The following is a 23,791-nucleotide window of genomic DNA, read 5'->3' on the forward strand; positions in this document are numbered from 1 at the left end:
GATTATATATATATATATATACATTTATAATACAGTTATATATAAGAAAGGGGTAGGTCTCTTCCCTATAAAGATTTGTATAGTATTATTTCTAATATAGTAATACTAAATATCTGACAATTAGGAGGTTTTACCAAAAAAAAGTATTCTTATATTCACTCAAATTTATACACTATTTATGAGCCAGGTGTTGGCCAGGTATGGAGGACACAAAAATGAAAAACTACAGACTTTACCTCTACAAGCTAGTAACCTCTAATTTGGGAAGGTAGATATGCAAACTAATAAATCAATAATAAGTGTCATAAGTCACATTAATTCAAAATGATTTAATATGTAGTACTTAAATTTAAAAATGTGAAAACTATGGAGCAATAGGGACATGGTTTTGAAATAAGATTAGGTGGGGAAAATAAAATGCAAGTGAGAATATTTAAAACAAGTAAATATGAATAACCAAGAATAAGTATTAATAGAAAATACAGACAAATTAAATTTCTATTTCAGGTGATGGAATCCTAAAGAGTAAGTTTCTTTTACAATTTTCTGCAGTGTTACTATAATATTGATTTGAATTAAAATTTATTTTTAGGAATTTACTGTTAAACAAGACAAAGGATTCAATGTCCTAAGAAAAGAAAGGTGAGAGTTATAAGAAAACTGTCCAGCCCTTTTCACTTTGAAAATAACTGGCTTCTCAGAAACACTCACCAATTTAACATCTATGCTTGTGGCACCAGCATCCAAGGCATTTTCAACAAGCTCCTTTACAACACTGACCACTGAAGTGATTATCTGAGAACTAGAAAGGAGGCGAACTGTTGCTGCAGGCAACTGTTTCATTCTAGCTATTAGCACTGTAGCTAGAAGATAAAATGTAAATTTTAAAAAATTAAAATTGCTGAACATTCCTGACTATATATGTAACAATAGCAGCTCACATTTATTGAGCCTTACTGTATACCAGACTCTACTATAAGCACATACAGTATTAAATCATTTCTCTTATGAGTTATTTCTCTTATAAATACTCTTTAAAATAGATGCCATTTTCATCTCCAGTGTATAACCTAATGCACAGAGAAGTTAATTGGTAAATCACATTCTGTTAGTAACTGAAGAATGATGAGAACAATTATGCTATAGTAAGTGTCAAGCACAATCTGCTTGGCTAGAAATGACCAGGTGGTGTTGTCATCTAGGGATGTGGACAATGTCAGTCACATGCCCAAATGGCAGTCTCATTTAAATATCATTATTCATCTATACATTTTGATGAATTACAATTTTTCAGTTATTGAGCTCTTTCCGAGTTAGGGTATCTAGACCCTAGAATTACTTTGAACCTGAATTAATCAGATCCCAAACATACCAGGCAACTATCCTATGCACTACTGGGCCTAAAACATCATTTTATCATGTGGCTCCCCAAAGCCAACAACATAAAATCTCCATGCTGGCATTTAAGGTACTTTACATGTTGATACATCTAAAATCTGTCAGTAATTGTCTTAGCTATGAAACCCTTTGAAACAAAACACTCCATATGGAAAACCCCTACATAAAATATGCACGGAGTGGTGTTTGCATCTATCTGCCATAATGCCTAATTTCAGAGATTTCAGGAAGATAAAAAACACTAGCTTGACAACATTCAATTCCTCTATAGAGCCAAGATTTTCTTTGGAAAAAAAAAAAACAGGATTGGGGGAACCCCAAATATTTCCTTAATTTACCATGACTAGTTACATCTCACATGGTGATTTGATTCTACAGATTTAGGTCCAAACAAAACAGCAGTATCAAAAACAAGTCAATAAATTAAACGGTATATGCTTAGGATTCTTTCTCAAGCAATTGAAGACATAAGACAAGCAGAATCACATAGAGTAAGAATAGCAACTGAGCAAAAAATGGAGTACAGCCACTACAACAATTACATAGGATTCTAAGTGATGCACTTCTGGAAAGAGGCCAACATACTGACCAGTGGGGCTGACAGGTCACAATTCATAAATATAACTATATATTGCTTTGTACAAGGCAAAGCTGATTAGCACAGTGAAAAGATACACCAAAGTCTAAAATAAACAGTTTTGGAATTCATTTTTATTACACATAAACTGAAACATATCACTTAAATCCCTCTATAAAATCAATTTATCGCCTATATAAATGAAGATAATGCCTCACTGGTGTGTTGTGAGGATCAAGAAAGCACATATAAAATGTTCAATAAATGCTATGGCCATATAAAATGTATAGTAGTATTATGAGGAGAGATAATTAAGTAAATAAAAGCTGGGAATTCTTTTTTCATTCTAACAGTTAACTTCTAATTAAGCTATATAATTGATTTACTTTTGGGGTACCCCATTTTACAAAGAGTAGCTGTGAAATACCACCTCCTTATGGTATTTTGTAGCTCTCAAGCACTGTGAGGCTTTCCCAGTCAGGAAAACAGTGGACAGTTAGGACATTCCATTGTCATAACATTCACACAAAATAGTGCTGTCACGAGCAAAAGACACCCTCTGCACCCTCCCAAGCTTCAGATTGGCCTCAGTCCTAAGGGTAGAAAGCTGTATTGTTGTCTGGTAACCATTAGTCACATGTGGCTATTGAGCACTTGAAAAGTGGCTACTGCAATTGAGATGTGCTAATACACTCTGGATTTCAAACTCAGAATGAAAAACTATGTAAAATTTTATTTTTATACACTGAGTACAGGATAAAATGACATTCTGAATCTACTGGGTTATGTAAACTGTATTATTAAAATAAATTTCACTTCATTTTTTTAATCTTTTTTAATGTAACTACTAGAAAACTTTAAATTATGTATGTAGCTTAAAGTTCTACTAAACAAGGCTGGAAAGAGTTGTGATTAGAAGAGCAGGCTCTGAAACCACATTGCTTTGGTTCTATCCCTAGCCCTTAAGTAATTACTATATAATGTCGAAGAAATTAAACTAAAACTCAAGCACCTAAATCTACAAAATGGGGATAATGGTATCATATGGTTGTGGTATGAAGTAATATAACTTATTACAGTGTTTGGTATACAAATGCTAAAGATTCCAGGATACTTGGACTAAATCAAGTTCCTCCAAACTCCTAAATGAAACCCCATCCCCACTTCTAATCCCTACCCCCAAAGGGGTAATGCATGGCCTGGTCTCTAGGCTTGGGTTCAAGTTTTCTACCTTAGTTTTAGAATCCCAAGGATCTAAGAAAAACAGTGATCAACCAACACAGCCTCACCTCAACCTTCACTTTTTTTGAGTACTCTCTTTATTAATATCATCTTTGTCTCATTCTCAAGAACCCCTCTTTCAAAATCATCCACTCTTCCCCCCAAGTCCCTAATTTCATCCCAAGCTACCTCATTCTTCTACTATACTGAGATCAAGGCAGACTACAGCATCAACACTGTCTTGATACACACCTTAGCTCTTCCACCACACTGTGTCCTCTAGTTCATTAGCTCTCCTTCCCCCCTTCCCAACACCACAGGCATCTTAGCCTTGAAAGCAGAAACAAAAAATTCTTCTCTCAGCCTTATTATCCAATTATCTTCTGCCTTTCTTTATGAAGCCAAACTTGAGCAAGTAACCTGTATTCACTTTCACCAATTTCTTATCACCAATATTTTTTAAATTCTTGCAAAATGGCTTATACCACAACCACTGTCAGGACTTTTTTCTCAAGTTCACCAATTTTCTCTTAAATCATCAAATAGCCCTCTCAGGAATCATGTTCCTCAACATCAGTGAAGCACTGATGATACTTCCTAATTCTCAAGGGTTTTTCTATCTGCAGCTTTTTGATCTGGTTTCTTCACTCTTCCCAGAAGCATGGGAACCCCTCTCCTCTTATTTTAAAACCCCAAACTTTGGTTGTAGAATAGTATCTAAATAAATTGCCAGTATTGACTTCTCTCTTCCCAAGTTGAGACAGGCATTTCTATCAGTGTCACTGCTACCTCAAAAAAAAGATTTGTAGAACTTGTGCTCCTACTTCCCTTCCCATGCCTTCTACTTAAAGTTGCTTTTTATCTTAATTACACAGTTCTTAGTGACTAAGGTCAAAAACTTCAATATTCCTTTGCCAGCAGTCCCACCCGACCTGCACCTCTTACTTCTAAGGCAATCCTATCATTCCAGATCCACTTCCAATACCATTTGTAAAATGGTCCTTCCTTTCCCCTACATTTCTTAAGAACCTAGTTTGCTACATTCATGGAATGCTTATTACCCGTCCTGACCCATACATTTGAATACAGGAAAATATGTTATGTATTTCTTGATGCAACAAAGAATAATCAGAGTACTTTATTCATGGCAACCACTTCATGTATACTAATGAAGGGCCACAAAATTAATTTTTTTATCAGCACTTTCATCAAGCCAATGTAAACATTAGAAGAATGTCCTTCTTCCCAGGAAGTCACCATCACCTTAACTCTTTCCCTTTATGTACTCTTTTTTAACTGGCCTCCATATTGTCTCCTACCTTGCCTGTATCTGTAACCATTTTTTCTGGACTCCAGGGCCTCATTTGCAATCATTCAGAAGACTTGGAGGCACCCTAAACTTAACATGTGCTAAAATGATCTCAGATGTTTCTCTTTCTTACTATATTTCTTGTTTGATAATAAAAATAGCTAACATAAGCAATTTTATGTTATTTATTGTCCTCAAAACAACCCTATGTATACTACCATTCCTCTGTCATAACTTGTTCAAGATACAAAACTAGTGACAGATGCACACCTGTATACTTCGGTATGTCTGACTCCAAAGGCCATGCTCATCTAGTTTCACAAAGCAAAATTAGAAACCTTAAAGTCATCCTAGAAATATTCTCGTCACTCTCTCTATCCTGCCACTAAGTCCTGTCTGTCCTACTAAGTATTTCTCAAACCAGGCATCCCCTTTCTGTACCTATAGCTACTGCCTTGTTTCAACCCAACCTTTCTCCCCTAAACTACTGCAATAACCGCCTGAATATTTTGCCGTGACTCTCAACCAACTATAGTGTTATCAATTTTGAATTTCATCATGTTGATACCCTATTTAAAATTTTATAACTATTTCTAACTGCTAACCAGTTGCTTACTGTAAACTTACTAACAACTGGACCTCTATCTTTCTAATCTCATCCCACTGTTCCCCAAATGCACACAAGGCCAGTCATACTATACAATTTACTTATCTTATTGTAGTAGGACTCACTCTTTCATTGACTCAGAAGGTTCCCTTTCTCTACCAATGACTTCTAGTTACCCTTCTAGATATAGTTCAAGTATCACCTCCTCAAGGAAGCCTTTTTAACCTGCTCAAGCCACCCCTCCCCCAGATGGATTAAGGCATTCCTTCCTCTGTACTCCCACAGCACATTTTCCTTATTTCTAACCCGAATTCATCACAGGTTATTCTAACTTGTTTTTCTGTCCCTTCCTCCCGGCTCTGAGTTCTCTGAGGACAGAGATTTTATATTAATCTCCTATCTCTAGCTTAACCAATTTCTGGGACATAGCTGACTTTCCACTGTCCGTGTACCAAATGGCATCTTTTAAGTGGAAGGGTTATCAAGCTTACAAATCCCATCATGGAATGTCTGAGAATGTCAGGCATCAGTCTTCCGTATTTCCTGAGATGGAAATTAAACACTCCTGAAAGTGTTGATGACCAGGAAAGTCAGTTAAGGCCAACAGTCTACCTAAAAAAGAAGCAGAGATCAGAGAGCTCACAGACTTAAGGGAGAACACAATGTAATAACAGATTTAAAAAACACAGTAAATCTAAACCCCATTTTTTTCAGAGTCAATTGCAATGCAAGATATTAGTCAATATTCTCTCACACCCACTTTTAAATGTTGTTGAAAACTACTTTAGCAATACAAATCACAACGTTTGTGTACTGGCAAGGTAATGAAATTCGATTTCAAAGATGATGCCAAATAATCAGGGTTTTCTTCTCCGTTCTTAAATAAGATCAATTTTTGCTTTCCACATTTCCTCAACAGTAAACACAAGGGCCTGTCTTCAGCGTGTGCATAAACCCACAATGACACCAGTGAAAATCGTGGCTAACTGAAAAAAGCTTCCTTGCACCACCTGTACGATGCCACAACAAACAAAATTTTAAACGCCACACTCACAAGAATTGATTTATAGCTGTCGTGGGTTAAAGTGTCTCCCTGGCAAACAACTTTAAGCCACGCACCCTAAGGATCTGGGGAATGGGCTGCAACAAAGGCCAAACCCGACAGTAACGACCCCAAGCCCGCCCGGAACCGCTCTTCGCCAGTGCGCGACCGCGAGTCCGGCTCCGTCGGCTTCCCGCCCCGTGGGGTGGGGGCTGGGTGCCGCCCACGGCGGCCTGGGTAGCGAGGGCCGACCCGGAGAGGCTGAGGGGAAGAAGCGCTCGAGCCTACGAGAATGTACGAATGAATGCCCGCTGGCCCCACGACACTACCTTCTTGATCGCGCGAGGTGGACAATTACCATCCACTACCGGACCAGCCAGCAACTCACCAGCCGCCCAGACCCAACCTCGAGGACACCTAGGTGGGCCCCGGGCGCGGCGGCACTTAGTCCCGCCCCGCACGGGAAACGTGGGATTGGCGCTGCCCGCAGCCAATCCCCTGGCAGCGCGTTCAGCTCTGAAAGCTTCCGCAAGCCGTGCTGGGGCTTACCGCTAGCATTGGGCCTTGAAGAGACCCGGTTTCCGCGGAGCCGGCGCTGCTCCCAGCCGGCCGCGGGAAGTCGGGCGGCGGGTGAGTGGGCACGAACGGCCGCGGGGGCTGTAGTGCTGTCTGCGGCAGTGGCAAGCTCCTGGCGGGCCGGGGTGGGCTTGAAGGGTGAAAATGCACTTCGGCTGCGTCCCCGGCGCCCTGTCGGGCGGTGCCGGCCGAGTGGTCCCCGAGGCGTGCCCCCCACATTCTCATCGTCGGGTCCTAACCCTGACGGGAAGTGCAGCCCCCAGAAGGGGCGGGTGGGGGAGGCGTTGCGGCGGTAGCAGCAATGGCTTTTCCTAAGCTTGCAGCGGCTGGGAGCTGTCGGCTAGCGGGGGACTCCCCAGGCGGTGGCTGCGGGTCGCCGCCCTCAACGCCTCCTCGAGGGTAGAGCCGAGGGGTGTTCTTCACGGTCTTCAGCCCTTGTTTGCCGGTCCTGAAGTGGCGCGACAGACTCCCTGGGAAGGTTTTCTGATCTGGGGTAGGGTTAGTATCACATCGGCTTTGCCTTAAAGTTCATATGATAAATTTTGAGCCTCTTTCGAGCATTATTTTTTTTTCCATTCCGTAGAAAGTGTGAAAAGTATCTTGAGTGGTGGTAGATTCTAAGTTTAACTTATAGCATATAAAAGTAAAGCATGAGGCACCGTGGATATTTATATTAGAAATATTTACGCATGTAAATTTGAATCTTTGGCTTCGTGTTAGGGTAACCAACTTTCATTACAGGAAGCCTTGTTGCCTTGGTGCGCTTTCCATAGATTTTTAGAGGGAGAAGGGGACACTACATTGGAAACGCTTGTTGGATGGGGTTATGAGATACTCTCTCAAAGTCAACTCTGTAACAAAGGGTTTATATGTGTTTAAAGTTAGAGCTCTTCCAAATATAATCTAGTCCTCTTTACCATTTTGCCTTTCTCTGGTCTAATCTAATCTTTTAAATCTAATCTTTCCTCTGGTCAGTTTTTTTTTCTCAGAGCCCGGGATGATTGGTATTCTTCAGGACAGCTTTATTTTGTTTAAGGGATTCTTAGACCCAAGAAACCATAGTTAAAATAACTGGGAACTATTATCACTTCTTCCTTTTGAACGCAAGAGGGAAAGGGAATAACTTAGAAAAGAACAAAAGAAAAAAAAAACCCTAGAGTTTCATGGGAGTTGACGAGTTAAAATACTCAGAGTAAAGACTAGGTGTTTTAACCTAATTGTTTCAAAAGATTGAGAAACAAACCTTATCCCGTGACCATGTAAATATCCACCACATAATCCTCCCAGGTTCAGTGTTCAAAAAGAAGGAATTTGAACTCTGACCGTTCTTTATGGATACATTACAAGAGTCTGGCTACTGGAACAGGTTGGCTGGATCGGCTTTGCTTTTTTTTATTTTAGTATATTATGTTGGTAAATTTAGCTCGTTTTTACTTTACTGTAATGAAATTAGAATATGTAGGTTCTCTCTTTCAGTTTTTTTCCTGCGCATTATTTCACTTAGTAAAGCCAACATGCTAGAAGATAAGCTTTAGGAAAGGGATTTTAACTGCTTATTTTTAAAACAAGAATCATAAAAATAAGTCTTGTTTTACCATAAAGTTAGATGTTAATTATTTACTGTCTTTGTCAGCATCCGCAACTAGCGTATTTTGGAGGATGTGTTTGTTCTATTTCAGGACAACTAAGAAAAAAAAATCCTACTAACACTTATTTCGCCATGTCAGAATTAAGAGTATTTAGGTTTCTCATTATGTTAGTGTTGATTCATTTCATTACGTTCTTGCAGACCAAACATGAATGTTGGAGTTGCCCACAGTGAGGTGAATCCAAATACCCGTGTAATGAACAGCCGGGGTATGTGGCTCACATACGCACTGGGAGTTGGCTTGCTTCATATTGTTTTACTCAGTATTCCCTTCTTCAGTGTTCCTGTTGCCTGGACCTTAACAAACATTATACATAATCTGGTAAGAATTTCACCTTATGCTAAACAGTTAAAAGTTTAAGATTTAGTGGTTTTCAAGGACTGGGGGAGGAAGAAATGGAGCATTATTGTTTAATGGATACAGTTTCAGTTTTGCAAGATATAAAGAGTTATGGGGATGAATGCTGGTGGTGACTGCAAAGCATTATAAATGTACTTGACACCACTGAACTGTACACTTATAAATGGTTAAGATAATATATTTTATGTGTATTTATTTTTTAAAAAGCTTAAAGTTTTCTGTTATAATGAAGAAAAACACATAACTTTGTTTTATTGAGATATGATTCACATAATATAAAATTTACCCACTTAAAGTATAGTGATTTTTATTATATGACAAATTTTAAATTCTAATCAGAATAGGATTCTATTTCATCTCTCACTTTATATTTAAATATTGATCTTTTTTTCTAAGTAAAACATTTTTTTCTCTTATAAGTTTTGCAGAATCTAGAAAATAATAGCTCTTTTTAGCAAAAATTAAGACGCTGTAATTCAGGCCACTATAATATTGATTAATCAGAATGTTTTACAAGAAGTAATTACGTTTTTTGGTTAGCTGAAGTCTAGTGAACCTTTTTGTTTCAATCCTTGTTAAGTCTTTGTACATTGTATGAATATACTTTCCTGCTTCAATATACAAATTGTGAACACTTAATCACAGCTCATATGATTCAGGAGATTATGCTGCCTTAGTTTCTTCATGTTGACTCTCACTCTTCTGTATTGTATGATAGCTCTACAAAGTATCAGAGGTTTAGTTGACTCTATTGACCGTATTATGCAGCACTGGAAATTGCCTGTTTAAAAAAACAATCTGATGGTGACTTTTCTTATCTTTAACAGCCTATTTAAATAGAATGAAAGGGGAGAAATCCAATTAATTGGGAATTTTAATTAAATCCAGATTAACTAAATATTTGTTTAAAGATGCCCCAAGAATAAAGAACTTAGGACATTAAGACAAAAATGAAGGAAAAATAGGTTTTTAAAAATTAGTACTATGTATATTGTTCTCAAGACTATTTGAGGTTGACTGGAGGAGGACAAGGATGATGTAGAAATAAGTGAATGTGCGTTTTATTTTATGTAGTAGACTTTTGTAGTGCAAACACTTTTTAGTTAGTGGCTTCTCTAAAATATTTGATACTAATCATTATCACTTTTATTGGAATTCTTTTCCTTTGGCTTCCTTGAAGTCATTTTTTCATAGATATATTTCTGATCTTTGATTTTTTGTTTCCTCTTACAAGGGCTTCCTTCTCTTTTCCCCTCTTGAATGTTGCTGTTCCCAAGGTTCTTTTCTTCTTGTCGTCTTATGCTATATATTCTACCCATATTTTCAGCTTCTACCTATAGAATGATGATGCCCATATTAATATTGCCAGATCACCTTTCATCTTAAACCAAACAAGTATAAATTGAGTTCATTCTGATCTATCCGTTATGACTCAAAATCTGTTCCTCTGACTTTGTTCCTACTCTAATTTATGGGTCTGTCCAGTAAACCAGATAGCTGAATGTCAATGGTAAAATGATTAATGTATAGTCCAAACTGAAGCTGTTTGAAGAATGAAAGGGAGTTCTAGTATTAATTTCTCTAAGAGAATAGGTATAAATTAGGACCATACATACAAACTAGGATGTATGCTCACCCTAGTCTTAGGATAACTTCTTTTCCTTTATACTCCATATCCATTTAGTCAAATCCCTGTCTGTTTCACTGCTTTTCTGTCTCTCAACTTGATCCCCACTGGCATTGCTATAATTTATACCCTTATCATTTTTCTCAGGTGGGTTATTCTAATAGATCAAATGGCTCCTTGATATTCCTCTCCTCTACTCTCCTCCATTCCAATTTGGCAAAGTGTTATTTTTAAAATGCATGTCTGCTCAAGTCATACTGTAAGTCTTTGATGATTCCCCATTACATTCACAGTAAAATGCCAAGTTTCTCTTGCGGTATATAAGACTAGTTGATAATAGTGCAGAGGCAAGAAAGGGACTTGATCATCTCTCAGCCCTGTCCAAACACAAGCTATGCTCTAACAATAATAATAATTGTCATGTTCTCACCTTTTTGCTTTGGCTTAGTCTCTTTCTTCCTCTATTTTAATACCCTTCCCTCCTCTCTGGTCTGCCTGGCTGGTTCCTACTTGTCCAGAGAAACTCAGCTCAGGTGTCACCTCCTCCAGGAGCTGTAAAACTCCCATGATACATTTTGTTATCATGTGTTTATCATAGTTTTATAATTATCAGTTTATCATTTTTATTTTAATTTCTTTATCTCTAAAGACATATAAATGTTTGCTAAATGAATTAGTCCATATTGTCACGTAATTTCCCCTTCTCTAATAGCATATATATTAAGTGTACATTAGAAGTCATCTTCCCACCTTCATGTTTTCAAGCTGGTTGACTGAGAATGACATACAGTAAATGGCCATGGACAAAAGATAGGTAATTGATAACATGTAGGGAAGTAAACCTCTGACTTAATAGTTTACCACACTAAAAACCTAACTAATCAGACATAGATGTAGCAATTATATGACTCCATTTTTAAATTTCTTTTGAAGATAGCCTACATGAAACTAATTAAAAATATGAAATATATACTGAACACTTTTAAATATGGGAAAATAGACCTAATTGTTATCCCTGGTTAGAAAAGATACTATGTTTACCTTTCTGAATCATACAGTAGAAACTTACAGTGATTGTTTTTATTCAGTGCTACAGTTACTCTTACAGGTATTAATTCTTCACAAAATTCTTAACCTAGCTATTAAAATAAATGGAAGTCCCTTCATTTTGAGTCAATAAATATTTCTTAAGGGCTAACCAGGAACTACATATTTTTTTCCTAATACTTTTGATGTGGGTACAAATCATCCTAAAATTGCTCGGATTTTATTCTTTTTCACTGAAAAGGGTATAGAAAATAAACTTTGAATGTTATATTCTAAATACTGGTGAATGCATGTGATTTGAAGGAAATAATGAGAGGATTTGTCCTCTTTGGTAATTCTAACACATGGGGCTAGAGTAGATTCTTAATTTTCATGAGTTATTTATTCCTGAGAATTTGAAAATGTACAATTTCTGTTTTTCATTTTAAAGCCCATGTGAAAATGGCTTTCCTTGTGCTTACAAAATAAATATTCCTCAGCTCAATGTCATCTTGACTTAATTTCTAATTCTTGCTGTACCAGCCCTTTTTCTTGAGGTATTCAAGCTAATGGGAAAAACAAACATTAGTAAACAATTCTAACAAAATACATTGTGCTATAAATGAAAGTATTTCAAATAAAATTCTATACAAGTAGTCAGGAGGTTAACTATTACTACGAAGAGGGGTTTCACTAGGGGGTTGTCATGTGAGCTGAACCTTCAAGAATGAGGTAGTTGACCAGGTAGCATCATGGCTTTTCCTTGGCAACAAGGAACCTTTCCCTCTGCATTTCCTGAGTACTCTAATTGTACCTTTGATAGCAATTTCTGCCTTATTTTCTAGTTTCTTATGCATATCTTTTTTTTCTTACCGTCTCTTAGAAGATTGAAGATTTTCAAGGCTTGGGACATGTCTTGCTCAGTTTTATATATGCATATGTGTCCTGTGTTCTGCACATGTAAGCCACTTACTAAATGTTTGTTGAGTTAAATCCAATTGAACATGAGTCCTTCCTATTATTGCATCTAAACAACTTTTGAATTGCCTAATGGAATAACTAGGAAGTAGACTAAGCTTTGAAAAGAAGGTTCTCTTAGCCAAATATGATAATATAAAATTTCAAAACATTATTTATTTTATATATTTATTAAAAGTTGAAGTAGAAAAAAATATCAGATCCTGACTTCTAGTTAGAAAAGTTGTTTCATGATAATATTTAGGCAGAAATACTGTTACCAGTACCTCAGACAGTGATCCTGCAATGAAGTACTACCTATCTATCTAAGTGGTTATCATAATCTCAAGGAAATGAACTCTGGTATACATAGTGTTTTTTCCTAATTAACCACAAAATTAGTCGTTAAAACACATGACGGGACAGAATGGCTTTTAGTAATGTTTTTTACTTTGATTTTTAAAAACTTACTTCAAAAGAGACACGTCTGGGCACAGTAGTGATTTTAAAAGCAAACTGAGTTGAACATTGTGCCTATACATCAAACCATCTTTGTTGCTTTGGAAGCGAACTATTGAGACAGACATTAATTTAAATTAAACATTTTTAAAACCATTTTCCCCTGATACAGAGATTTTGTTTTTTATTTATCAGTTTGTTATGTTTTTATCATTTTATAATTATCCTTAGATTTGTTATCATCAGAGTCTAAACGTTCCTTTACATTGGGGGAAAAGTGATCCTATTTCCTAGGAAAGGTGTTAGAAAATCTAAAAGTAATGATGTAAAGCTACTCTGATGTTACTTTTTATTTATTTTCAATTTAAGTAGAGAAAGCGGTTTCTCCCATATTTTTCCTTTACCACCACTTCCACCTGGCTGAGCTCTAAGCAGCATTTCTTGAATGCTTTATGTTAGTTCTACTTATGTGCTTTTGTTTAAATCATTTCTCATTCCTGAAAGCCTTCTCCTTTCTTGTGTTGACCTTTTACTGGTTTCACCAAGTAATATGTATATGCCCCTGGAAGTTTTATTTTACTGTAACAAAACAATAATATGAAAGCTTAAAACTTGAACTATTAAATTAAATCACATATTCTCTTATAGTCTGGAGTATACTTACTGACAAACACTGATTTTATATTTGGTACTGATTATAAATCCCTTGCTTGTTTTCTAGGGGATGTATGTATTTTTGCATGCAGTAAAAGGAACACCTTTTGAAACTCCTGACCAGGGTAAAGCAAGGCTCCTAACTCATTGGGAACAACTGGACTATGGAGTACAGTTTACATCTTCACGCAAGTTTTTCACAATTTCTCCAATAATTCTGTAAGTGGGAGAAATTTTTAGGTAGGAAGATTGGATGAAAGGAAACTAAGCTATCCTTTTATTAGATTAAATTTGAGTTAGAAAAAGAATATTTTGTTGAAAAGCTTTATTAATAAATAGCTACCTCAGATAGACTATAAAATACAGGCAGAATTTTTAACAAGCTGGTAATAAGCCAGTTTTCACTTCAGTCAGTAATATGTGGAGACAATATTATGTGTTTATCAGTATGTCTGTATATTATCAATATACAGGTCAAAATATTCTAGTTCATGTTAAATTGCTTATAAGAAAATTAAACACAGAATCTTAATACATATTCCATTGTCAGATTGATCTCCCTAAACAAGGATTTGATGATTTCAGATTAATTTCACTGACTACGTGCCCCATTTGGATGTTCAGACTCCTTGGGACAGATATTATAGTTTGGAGAAAAGAGAGGTTAGGCTTTCATTATAGGACAGAGGAGGGCTGAATCCTGTATATGGCGGGATTGGTTTGCTCATACTAAAATTTTAGGCAATGTCACATAACTCAGTCTGATGTGAGAAATAAATGAGATTTTTATCTGTGAGGTATTTAAACTTGTATCTGGCATCAGATTTCCTCCTATTACCTGATATTCAGGGCTGTCCACAAAATGATTCCTCCCTTATTCCCACTGGTTAAGCTCTTTTAAGCAGCATTTCTTGAATGCTTCATGTACAGTCCTATTTCTATGCTTTTGTTAAATGATATTTCCTATCTGAAATGCTTTCTCCTTTTTTAATTTATCAGTCTTACTCTTCTTTCTTTCAAGATTTAAATTCTGCCTCCTCAGTGAGGTCTTTTCCTTAGCACCCAACCTTGAGTGAAAATGCTCTGCTTTAAATTCCTTCAGTAATTGTTATATATCCCTTATTTATTCTACTCTGTATTATTTCTATTATTATAAATGTTTTATTTCTGCAAAGAATTTATAAGTGTATAGATTGCTTTGAATTCCACACTTAGTACAGTTGCTTGCATATAACCTATTTTGCATATATTGTAATCATATAGGTTATTCATAATATATCACATAACTTACTCATAATATATGCATGATAGAATTAGTTCAGTCTGGAGTAGCCTGAAAGACTTCTTGGAGGCATTGGAAGTTCTTAAACTGGGACTTAACAGAGGGTACGTTTTAGATACATGTTCAAGTAAGGGAAGCTATTTTCAAATGAAAAGGATAAGCTCATCATAAGGTGGTACATTTCTTTTTTCTTGTATTTATAGCACTTTGAGGAAATTTTTTGTTTTAGTTCCACATAAAAATAACATAAAAAGAAAAGTGGTTAGTATGGTCTAACAAAGATAAATGCAATAACAAGAATAATGGTTATTTAAACAGCCCTAAATTTGGATTTTAGCTGTACTATTTTCTAGCTATGTGACTTTTGACCATGTTATTGAAAGCCTGTCTCCTCATTTATGAAATGTTGAGGATTGCATTACAGTAAATGTAAAACACCTGACATATACTGAATTTTCAATAAGAACTACCATGAAAAAAAAGTCAACTAAGAGGTACCTGTGTACAGCATCCATATTTCTAAAAATTTATTTTTGACCCACAGGTATGATTCAAATATTCTGTGATTAAATTCCTTACATAACGGAAGAAACATCATTAAAACAATCCCTGTAGCATTGATACTTTTCAGAGTGCTTTCACATTTTCTTTTGAACATCATTTGTCAGGTAGGTGGGATATGCAGTCTTATCCCAGATTTTTAGATAAAGAAACAGACTCAAATGCATTACCTGACTCCAGATTTTGTAGCTAGTTAAGAGTCACAAGTCCAAACTAAACCCTAAACTTAAAGCTTCTAATAAAGGTGCCTTTCCAGTAAACCCTTTGGCAAAAAATGCTATCACACCGATTCCCACATAGGTTTTGAAACCCCTTGGATAGTTGTCTAGATTTTTGTAAAAATCAAGTAATTTTCATATACCAGATACCCAGTTTTCATTATAAGACATAAAGGGGTCATGTGCTACAGTTTGATAAGAAGCCATTCCAAGAAGATTTATTATTTCCAACATATCAGATTATAAATTAAACCTATAATGAAGATGGAAACTCAATACTAAATGCTAATGATATCCTATTTGGTTCAGTAAAGGAAGTCTAAAAACAGTTTTCAAGTATATGAAAATAGGAAGAGTTGAAATATTGAGGAATATGTTTTCATCTCAAGAAAATTTTCTGATTATAGTTTGTGAAATTAGTGGAAGATTTTAGAATTTCTTAATTTCAATGGTTTTGAAAATGAGATGATGTTTTTAGTCACAGTTGAAAATTGCTACTTTTCTAACCATAATTACACAAAATACTTATCTCCCCTTCTAAGAAACTAATAATAGTACTTAGAGCAAAAACTATTAGAATGCTTTCCTGTTACTCTAAAAGTACTAATTAGATAAACATCCTTACACAAACTAATTTCTTAGTTATGATCAAGAAAGGTATGATGTTTTATTCTTTACATCCTATCTCTATGAGGGTACTGTTCTATTGGCCAGATGATGTGTCGGCACTCTGATGTACTCTTGGGTAAAACTAGACCTTCTGACTCAGTGATTTATGATCTTAAAGGTGAAGCTTGTTAAATTCTCCGATGTTGGATGTCTTTGAATATGTACATATGTTCAGTCCTAACAAAAACAGCTGGATTTTACAATGGTATCTTTCAAATTTCCAGTTAAACTGGTCATAGAGCTGTTTAACTATAATATGGAAATGAGAACATCAAAGGGTCAATCAAATACCTGTTTTCTTTCAAAGATAATAAATTGTACTATACACTGACACCTCATTTTTCACAACTTTACAGCAGTGGTTCTTGACCTTTTGGTGGCTCACAAAACCCTTTGAAAATATTATGGATCCTTTGGATCTGGATCTTATTTTAAGAAGCATACACATAAATTACGAAACTATACCTGAAATTTCAGGAAGCATATAAATCCTAGTTGAAATCCTTCTGCTTGAAAGCATGCTAAGTAGCAAACATAGTCTGTTATAAATGCATTTAATACAATTGTAGAAACATAAAATGTGCATTATGCCTCCATTAAACACATTTTTAAATCCCAAATAAAGTAAATAGGCCCCCAAACTAAAATGTTTCCTCTTGGTTTAGTGTTCAAAAGTGGTTCTGCTTTAAGGTATTTATGCTTCCATAGCCTTTTTCTACCTTTAAATTAAAAAAAAATTTCTAAGTAATTTCATTTTTAGATATTATATATATTCTTAACTTTTATTTCTACAGGTATTTTCTGGCAAGTTTCTATACAAAGTATGATCCAACTCACTTCATCCTAAACACAGCTTCACTCCTGAGTGTGCTAATTCCCAAAATGCCACAGCTACATGGTGTTCGGATCTTTGGAATTAATAAGTATTGAAAAGTTTTGAAATTGAACTGTGGAGTTGTCTGTAAGGGAGATGTGGTTAGTAAACTGCACTGTATCAGTGATACTGTGAAATGAGAGGTATTTAGTTTGGAGGACCAATTGCTGGTTCTTCATATGCTGTTTTGAAGTGCAGATTTTTACTTGAAGGTGCCTCTTTAATGCATCTGTTATCTTTCTGAAGAAAGGCTTTACAGGCAGGCTGGGCCAGCCCAGCTTATCAGTTAAATGGCTATAAAGTAAGGGTATCGTAGGTAAATCCAAGGAATTTATCCAAGAGATTTATGAGACACTTAAGACCAGCATAGCTTAGAATGAATGGGCATTATGTTAGAAGGAGATTTTCCAATCATTCAACCAGGGTCAGTTTAAGCAGACTTAGATGTAAACCAGAATCATTTCTTTAAAAGTTTATTATAGATTGTTTTTATCACCATACATATTCCTCTTGTGTTATATAGGAGGTGATATGCCCTCATGTTTTATACAAGCCAATCCCTACCTTATGAGTGTACTTTTTTGGTTTTGCTGGCTCACCACTGTTGGCAGATGAAGTCATTTTTATATTTATTAAGTCACTGAGTTCATGAAGATTCACCTTATAAGTGATGATAGAAGACAGCTAGCCATCTTACAAACAGCCTGTGAGTTGGCCTTTTTATTTTGGAACAAAGTGAGTTTTGCTGCCTCTCTAGACAGAAGTCTGCTAAGCCAGTTAAGAAAATAATTTACTTTATGAAGTTAAAGTATATGGTAATTTAAAGGTCTCTGCTTATTTGGTCAAGCAATGTAATTGTTAAAGTCTGCCATTCTTTAGAAAGTAAATGTAAACTGGACAACTATATAGCCAGCCTTCTCTAGCAAGAGTACCAAAGTAGATAAGGTCTGCAATAAAGATAGCATTGTCTTTTCTTAGTCCTCCTGCTCTCAGTCCCCATATTTTGCCTTTCAATATATGAGTCTTAGTATAAATAACCGAAAATGGTAACTGGTTCCAAAGCAGCAACCACATGAAAATCTTGTGACTTAGAGAAGCTTTCTATAGTTGCTGATATTAATTGCAATAAATAACTATATACTACTTTGAGAAATAAACATTTAAAAAAAAGGTCTAATATGGGATAAAACTGAAAAAGCTAGTAACATTTGTAAACAGATTGAGTTAAAAGAGCTATAGACCAACTTAAAAGTCAATTTGCTTCAATAAACTGACTTTTGGGGGTAATGATCATTGTTTTGTATTTCAAAAGTATTGAGTTTAGAAATCAGTTGTATGATAATTCCTTTGTATTTTTAAATAACCAATCTGTATGCTAATAAAATTTTTTTGGTGTAAGATTATTGCAGAGGCTCTCAAATTCAGTAATCAAAGTTGTGCTTATATTTTTCAAGTTATTTTAAGCAACTGAGTTTGTAAACTTAAGGTAGTTAATATTTCTTTTAAAGTTTATCTCAAAAGGCTTATAGTTTTTGCACAGACTTCAGAGATAGAAATATGCCTCTAATACAAGCCTTCTTCTGTTTTTCTCTACTTTCACCCTTCAATGGTTTAACTATATTTATTCAATAAATACTTGAATGCCCACTCTGTTGTAGGTCTTGTTTTAAGTATTATGCATACAGTTTGTAAACAAGACAAATCAAATCCTTTCCCTTAAATGCTTACATTAAATTTGAGAACAGATAATAAAGGAGTAAACAGATACATATTATTTTATGGTGATAAATGCCATGAGAAAAAGAATAAGCAAGTGAAAGGCAGGGGCCTGCCCTCAGAAAGGTCTTCCCTAAAAATCCAAAAGTGATATTTGGACACAGACCTTACTCCTTAAAGGAGCAAGTAGTACAAAGATCTTGGGAAAGAGGCTTCCCAGTAAAAGTAATAACAAATGTTAAGGCTCTTGAACAAGAGTCAGGGTGGTGTGTTTCAAGAGAAACAAGACAGCCACTGGGTCAAGAAAGGAATAACAGAGCAAGGAGAACAAGAATGATAGCAAGTGAGGTCAGAGAAGCAGGTAGAGTTCAGATAACAGGACTTTACAGATCAAGGAAATGAGCAAATTTTACTCTAAGCTTGACAAAGCCATTGGAAAGTTTAACACAAGAGGTTAAAAGGAGATGTGATCTTTTTTTAAAGTTACTGGCTAATGTTGCAAAGAAAGTGTAAGGGAATAAGGAAGCAGGACAAATAGTTGGGAAGCTACCACAGGCAAGAGGTAGCTCAGACTAGGGAAATAGCTGATGAAGTGGTGAGAAGTGGTGAAAAGTAGATTAGGAATATAATTTGCAAGTACAGCTCACAAGACACTATTGAATATGGAATTGGGGAGGGAACTAAAATGATTCCTAGATTTTTGGCCTTAACACTTACCTAGGTGGATGGTTGTGTTAAATATGGAAACTGTTCCCAGTATCACAGATTTATAGTTCAATATAAAAAAAAAAAACAAAACACTTTTATTTTAAAACAAAGTCTATGATAATATGACTTATTTGTAACAAAACCAATTGCTATGGTATAATTGCTCATAATTTCAAATCAGGAGACATAATGCCAATTTCTAAATAAGCATGAGCTCAGAAATGCCACTAATTTTTTTTTTAAGAGGGCATCTCATATTTATTGATCAAATGGTTGTTAACAACAATAAAATTCTGTATAGGGGAGTCAATGCTCAATGCACAATCATTAATCCACCCCAAGCCTAATTCTCGTCAGTCTCCAATCTTCTGAAGTATAACGAACAAGTTCTTACATGGTGAACAAATTCTTACATAGTGAATAAGTTCTTACATGGTGAACAGTACAAGAGAAATGCTACTAATTTTAAAATTTGTTGATGAATCTTTCCTGCAGCAGTTACTACTGTGGAGTTTCAGTGGTGGTTTTCTATTTCCCCCATTCCTTCTAGTTATTTATTGGACTTCAGTAACAAAGATTTTTTCATTCTCCTCTATTCATTTGTTCAATCATTTATATTATTTTGGATTCATGGATATCTTATTCTTTGATTCCCAATTCACTATTATCGTTATTAATTTGTTATTCAAATTGTCCTCCACATTTGGCTATTGGGAGCCAGAGTTCTCAGTGGAAATTTCCAAGTTGGCTCCTGTGTCCTTTTTGACCTGCCCCATGCTTTTTTCTTTTTTTTTTGTAAATCATAGAACTATATTATTGTGGTTATGGCCCTATGGTCTATTAAACTATTAAGATTCTAAGGGGTATAACAGTGTATCCTTAACTGATATCTGTGTGAAGTAGCCTTAAAGAGCTATATGACACTCAGAGTTGGGAAAGACCTTGGAGGCTATGTAATTCAACCCCCAACCTTACCTTGATTTTTATTAATACCATGCCTGCATTCAGTTTTGTGTTAGTGCTAATTAAGGAGGATTTACAACTTGTAAGACTGCATTTTTGTAATGTAATATATTTTACATTTAACTAAAATCTAATCCTTATTCTGTATAACTTTAACTATTTAACTTTTACTGTTAACAACAGCACAGAATAAACATTATGAGAGCCTTCACCATTTTCTATATGATAGTTTCAGATTTCTCAGATTATCATAGTTATTCTGCTCTAAATTGTAGTTTATTATTATATAACACTACAGCTAGCTACAAGAGGTGATAAAATATGATGTCACTACACTACTTCTTCCCATGTTCTGGATACTTTTTTTAATGCAGCCTCAACATTTTAGCTATTTTGACAGCCATGTATCACTGATTCGCTATGGCCACTAAAACCTAGTCTTCAACATATAGTGCTTAAATGATGGCTCTCATCATATACTTATTTAATAGATATATTAAACCGAAATCTTAAGATTTATTATTTTTCCTATAGAATCCCATCTTGGCTGTAGATCAAGTTGAATCTCCATTGCCATGCAATATATTTCTTTTATATTATGTCTCAATATATGTTGCCAGTAAATATGATCCCAAAATACTGTCATACTAATCCTGAAGGAGACAAATGTCATAACCCAATATAGACCAATGCAGTTTAATAAACTTTCTAATGGGATAGATAGAAAAGAGTAACTCCCAAAATAATTACATAGATACTATGTATGTTGATGTGGGAAATGTAAACAGGTTCAGATTACATTTGAAGATGGTCTAGGTAAACTATTCGAAAAAGTTCAGAGTAACACTGGGCAGGGAAGAACAGTAGGTAGGAGAATAACAAAAATAAACTCCTTCATTTTGCTTGATGTCAATAAAAAACATAGTGACTTGCCTCAGGTTTTTATTTTTATTTTACTCCCTAATTGCAATTTCCAGTTAAAAGTGATTCAGCAGGTAATTTGTTATGTATGGTTTTAAATTTTTTCATTTAGGTATAAATGAACACATGAGAATTATGAACATCAAATTTAGAACACTGAATATCATGGGTATACAGTACAAGAAACACTTCAACTGTAATGGGTGATGTTTTATCTCTTAAATTGGGTGTTGGGTTCACCAAAGTTGATTATATTATTCTTGACACTTTTTCATAATCTGAAATATTTTATAATTTTAAAATAGCTTAGAAAAATAATCTGGATTTTATGTTCATCTTAGTAGTGTAATTCCATTTCTTGACTCAGTCAAGCCCTTGATAAACAACTAATGGTTATGGAAATGACTCAACTGGTAGCTCTATGTACTTTTACTCTAGCTGCATAATTATGTTGATAAAAAATACATTTTTCTCAAATACAAGAACTATAGTAAAGAAACTACACAACTAACACAAGAATGAACTTTTTCAAATATAAAATACATAAGAGGAATTTTATAGTATGTAAATTTCCTACTTTCCTATTAGGTAGTTATAAATTTTTATTGACAATACTTCTTTGAGGAACTTCCAGATTTTGCAAAAAAAAGTCTTATTTCCATTGACCATATTATCAAAAAGACTGACATGCATTATTTTCTTCACTTTATAATTTCTTAAATGGGAACAGGGAAACCAGATGATTTATTGGCTATTGCCTAGGAAAGTACCAGTATACCACCTACTATGTGAAAACCTGATATAGTGATCCTGCTTTGAAACAGTGTCCTTCCTATCAATTATCAAACCATGTGCTCCTACCATGGTACTTAACAAGTGATAGGGAGTGTATGGGAGCAACTAATAGATTCACCATCAATCTCTCCTGCCAAACACATACAGACCCCACACATTTAAATAAGATCATCTGAATTTGTCAGTTCCTCAAAAAGTAAACAATTACCATATGATCCAGCAATTCCACTTCTGGGCATATAGTGAAAAGAAGTGAAATCAGGGATTTGAAAAAAAGATATTTGTACAGCCCATGTTTATAGCAGCATTATTCACAACAGTCAAGGTGGAAGCAACTCAAATGTACATTGACGAATGGATAAACAAAATGTGGTATACACACACAAATATTATTCAACCTCAAAAGGAAGGAAATTCTGACACCTGCTACAACATTGGATGAACCTTGACGTTAATGCTAAGTGAAATACGCCAGTCACAAAAGGACAAATATTACATATTCCTACTCAAGGTGCCTAGAGTAGTCTAAGCCATAATGACAGAATGGTGGTTGCCAAAGGCTGGGAGGAAGAAATGAGGAATTTGTTTAATGGTTACAGGGTTTCAGTTGGAGAAGATGAAAAAGTTTTGGAAATGGATGGTAATGATGGTTGTGCAACAATGTGAGTATACTTACTGGTATTGAACTGTACACCTAAGAGGTTAAAATGGTAAATTTTGTTATGTATATTTTACCAGAGAAAAATCAGAGTAAATATGTAAAATAAGTGTAATGGCTCAACAAACAAAAAGGAAAATATCTTCCAAAGATGAGACTTGATTGACATTATTACCACTAGTGAAAGATTGTACCACATCAAAATACATACTTTTCAGCAAAGAAACTTAGAAAGGAGAAAGGAAAATGACTGTGTTTTGGCACAATCCAACCTGTGAAGAATAAGACAGGTGGTGACTCAAGTGGAAAGGGATGCATCAGGCTTAAAACATGGGCCATTAAAAGCACCAAACTAATTTCTACTGTTTCCATTTTGTATTTGCCAAACAATCTTCTGATTATAATTTGGATCTGGCTTTCATTGTTAATTTGATTAACAGAGAAGGTGAGGACCAGCAACTATACTAGCTCCATTGTTATATTTCTTCTAAATTAATACGTTAGTATTAATGGGTTTTACATAGCAATATCTCAGCACCCTAGAATCCATCACTTCAAAATATGATAAACCAATATCAAGCCTAGAAAAGAATCAGATGTTGAAACCCAGTAAATCACACCAAGGTCCTGCTAGGCTGTGGATACATCTGTGGCAAGCTATAGCAGCTTCCCTCTAGATTTACACTTTCCATACTGCTACATTGTAATTGCTTATTATTAGACCCAGTTCCTTGAAGAGCTTACCTTTTATCCCTTATAAGTAATAAAGTTCGTAGTACAAAGGAAAGAATCCAGTAAATACATGGTAAATGAAAATAAAATCCAATTTAGACAATGAGGGACAAAGTATTGTAAAGTTTCTTTATATAATTTTCTTCTAAAGTTTACAAATGGAAAGTTAGACGAGCAATAGAGGAGACCAAATGAGCCTATTTAGATTCAATTGCAACTCTCAATTCAAGTT

At 35.1% G+C, this 23,791-nt stretch overlaps 2 protein-coding genes across 17 annotated transcripts in view; one reads left to right on the plus strand and one right to left on the minus strand.

Moving 5' to 3' along the window:
- The window catches only part of PMS1 (PMS1 homolog 1, mismatch repair system component), a 111,755-nt gene extending 105,147 nt beyond the window's left edge, over positions 1–6,608 (minus strand). For 5 of the 12 annotated variants that reach the window (XR_012123635.1, XR_012123636.1, XM_073218518.1 and 2 more), the window contains exons 1-3: positions 6,484–6,607; positions 5,604–5,724; positions 712–863 (exon numbers count right to left, since the gene is read on the minus strand). Coding sequence is in view for 9 of the 12 variants with exons in the window: in XM_073218518.1 (XP_073074619.1) it covers positions 712–843 (132 nt within the window). In the remaining 3 variants the exon portion in view is untranslated. Of the gene's footprint in view, positions 1–711; positions 864–5,603; positions 5,725–6,483 lie in introns of all 12 variants that reach the window. The other 7 variants (XM_073218519.1, XM_073218512.1, XM_073218513.1 and 4 more) reach the window with 7 other exon arrangements.
- Positions 6,448–18,464, plus strand: ORMDL1 (ORMDL sphingolipid biosynthesis regulator 1). 5 transcript variants are annotated; one of them, XM_037015090.2, is made up of 4 exons: positions 6,448–6,575; positions 8,520–8,700; positions 13,530–13,681; positions 16,987–18,464. In XM_037015090.2, exons 2-4 carry the CDS (start codon positions 8,527–8,529, stop codon positions 17,120–17,122), a joined length of 462 nt encoding a protein of 153 aa, XP_036870985.1. In that variant the 5' UTR covers positions 6,448–6,575; positions 8,520–8,526; the 3' UTR covers positions 17,123–18,464. The 5 variants fall into 5 exon arrangements, with proteins under 5 accessions (XP_036870985.1, XP_017501129.1, XP_017501134.1 ...); XM_017645640.3 differs by lacking the exon at positions 6,448–6,575 and adding an exon at positions 6,647–6,784; XM_017645645.3 differs by lacking the exon at positions 6,448–6,575 and adding an exon at positions 7,042–7,228.
- Positions 18,465–23,791: the final 5,327 nt, after the last annotated feature.

This window comes from Manis javanica, chromosome 12 (genome assembly GCF_040802235.1).
Source record: "Manis javanica isolate MJ-LG chromosome 12, MJ_LKY, whole genome shotgun sequence".
Classification (NCBI taxonomy): Eukaryota; Metazoa; Chordata; class Mammalia; order Pholidota; family Manidae; genus Manis; species Manis javanica.

Bases quoted from the DNA above. Each gene is read 5' to 3' on its own strand.
- ORMDL1 (XM_017645633.3), top strand. From the start codon at position 8,062: ATGGATACATTACAAGAGTCTGGCTACTGGAACAG. The intron at 8,097-8,519 runs GTTGGCTGGATC...ACGTTCTTGCAG, and splicing joins GAGTCTGGCTACTGGAACAG to ACCAAACATGAATGTTGGAG. The intron at 8,701-13,529 runs GTAAGAATTTCA...CTTGTTTTCTAG, and splicing joins CAAACATTATACATAATCTG to GGGATGTATGTATTTTTGCA.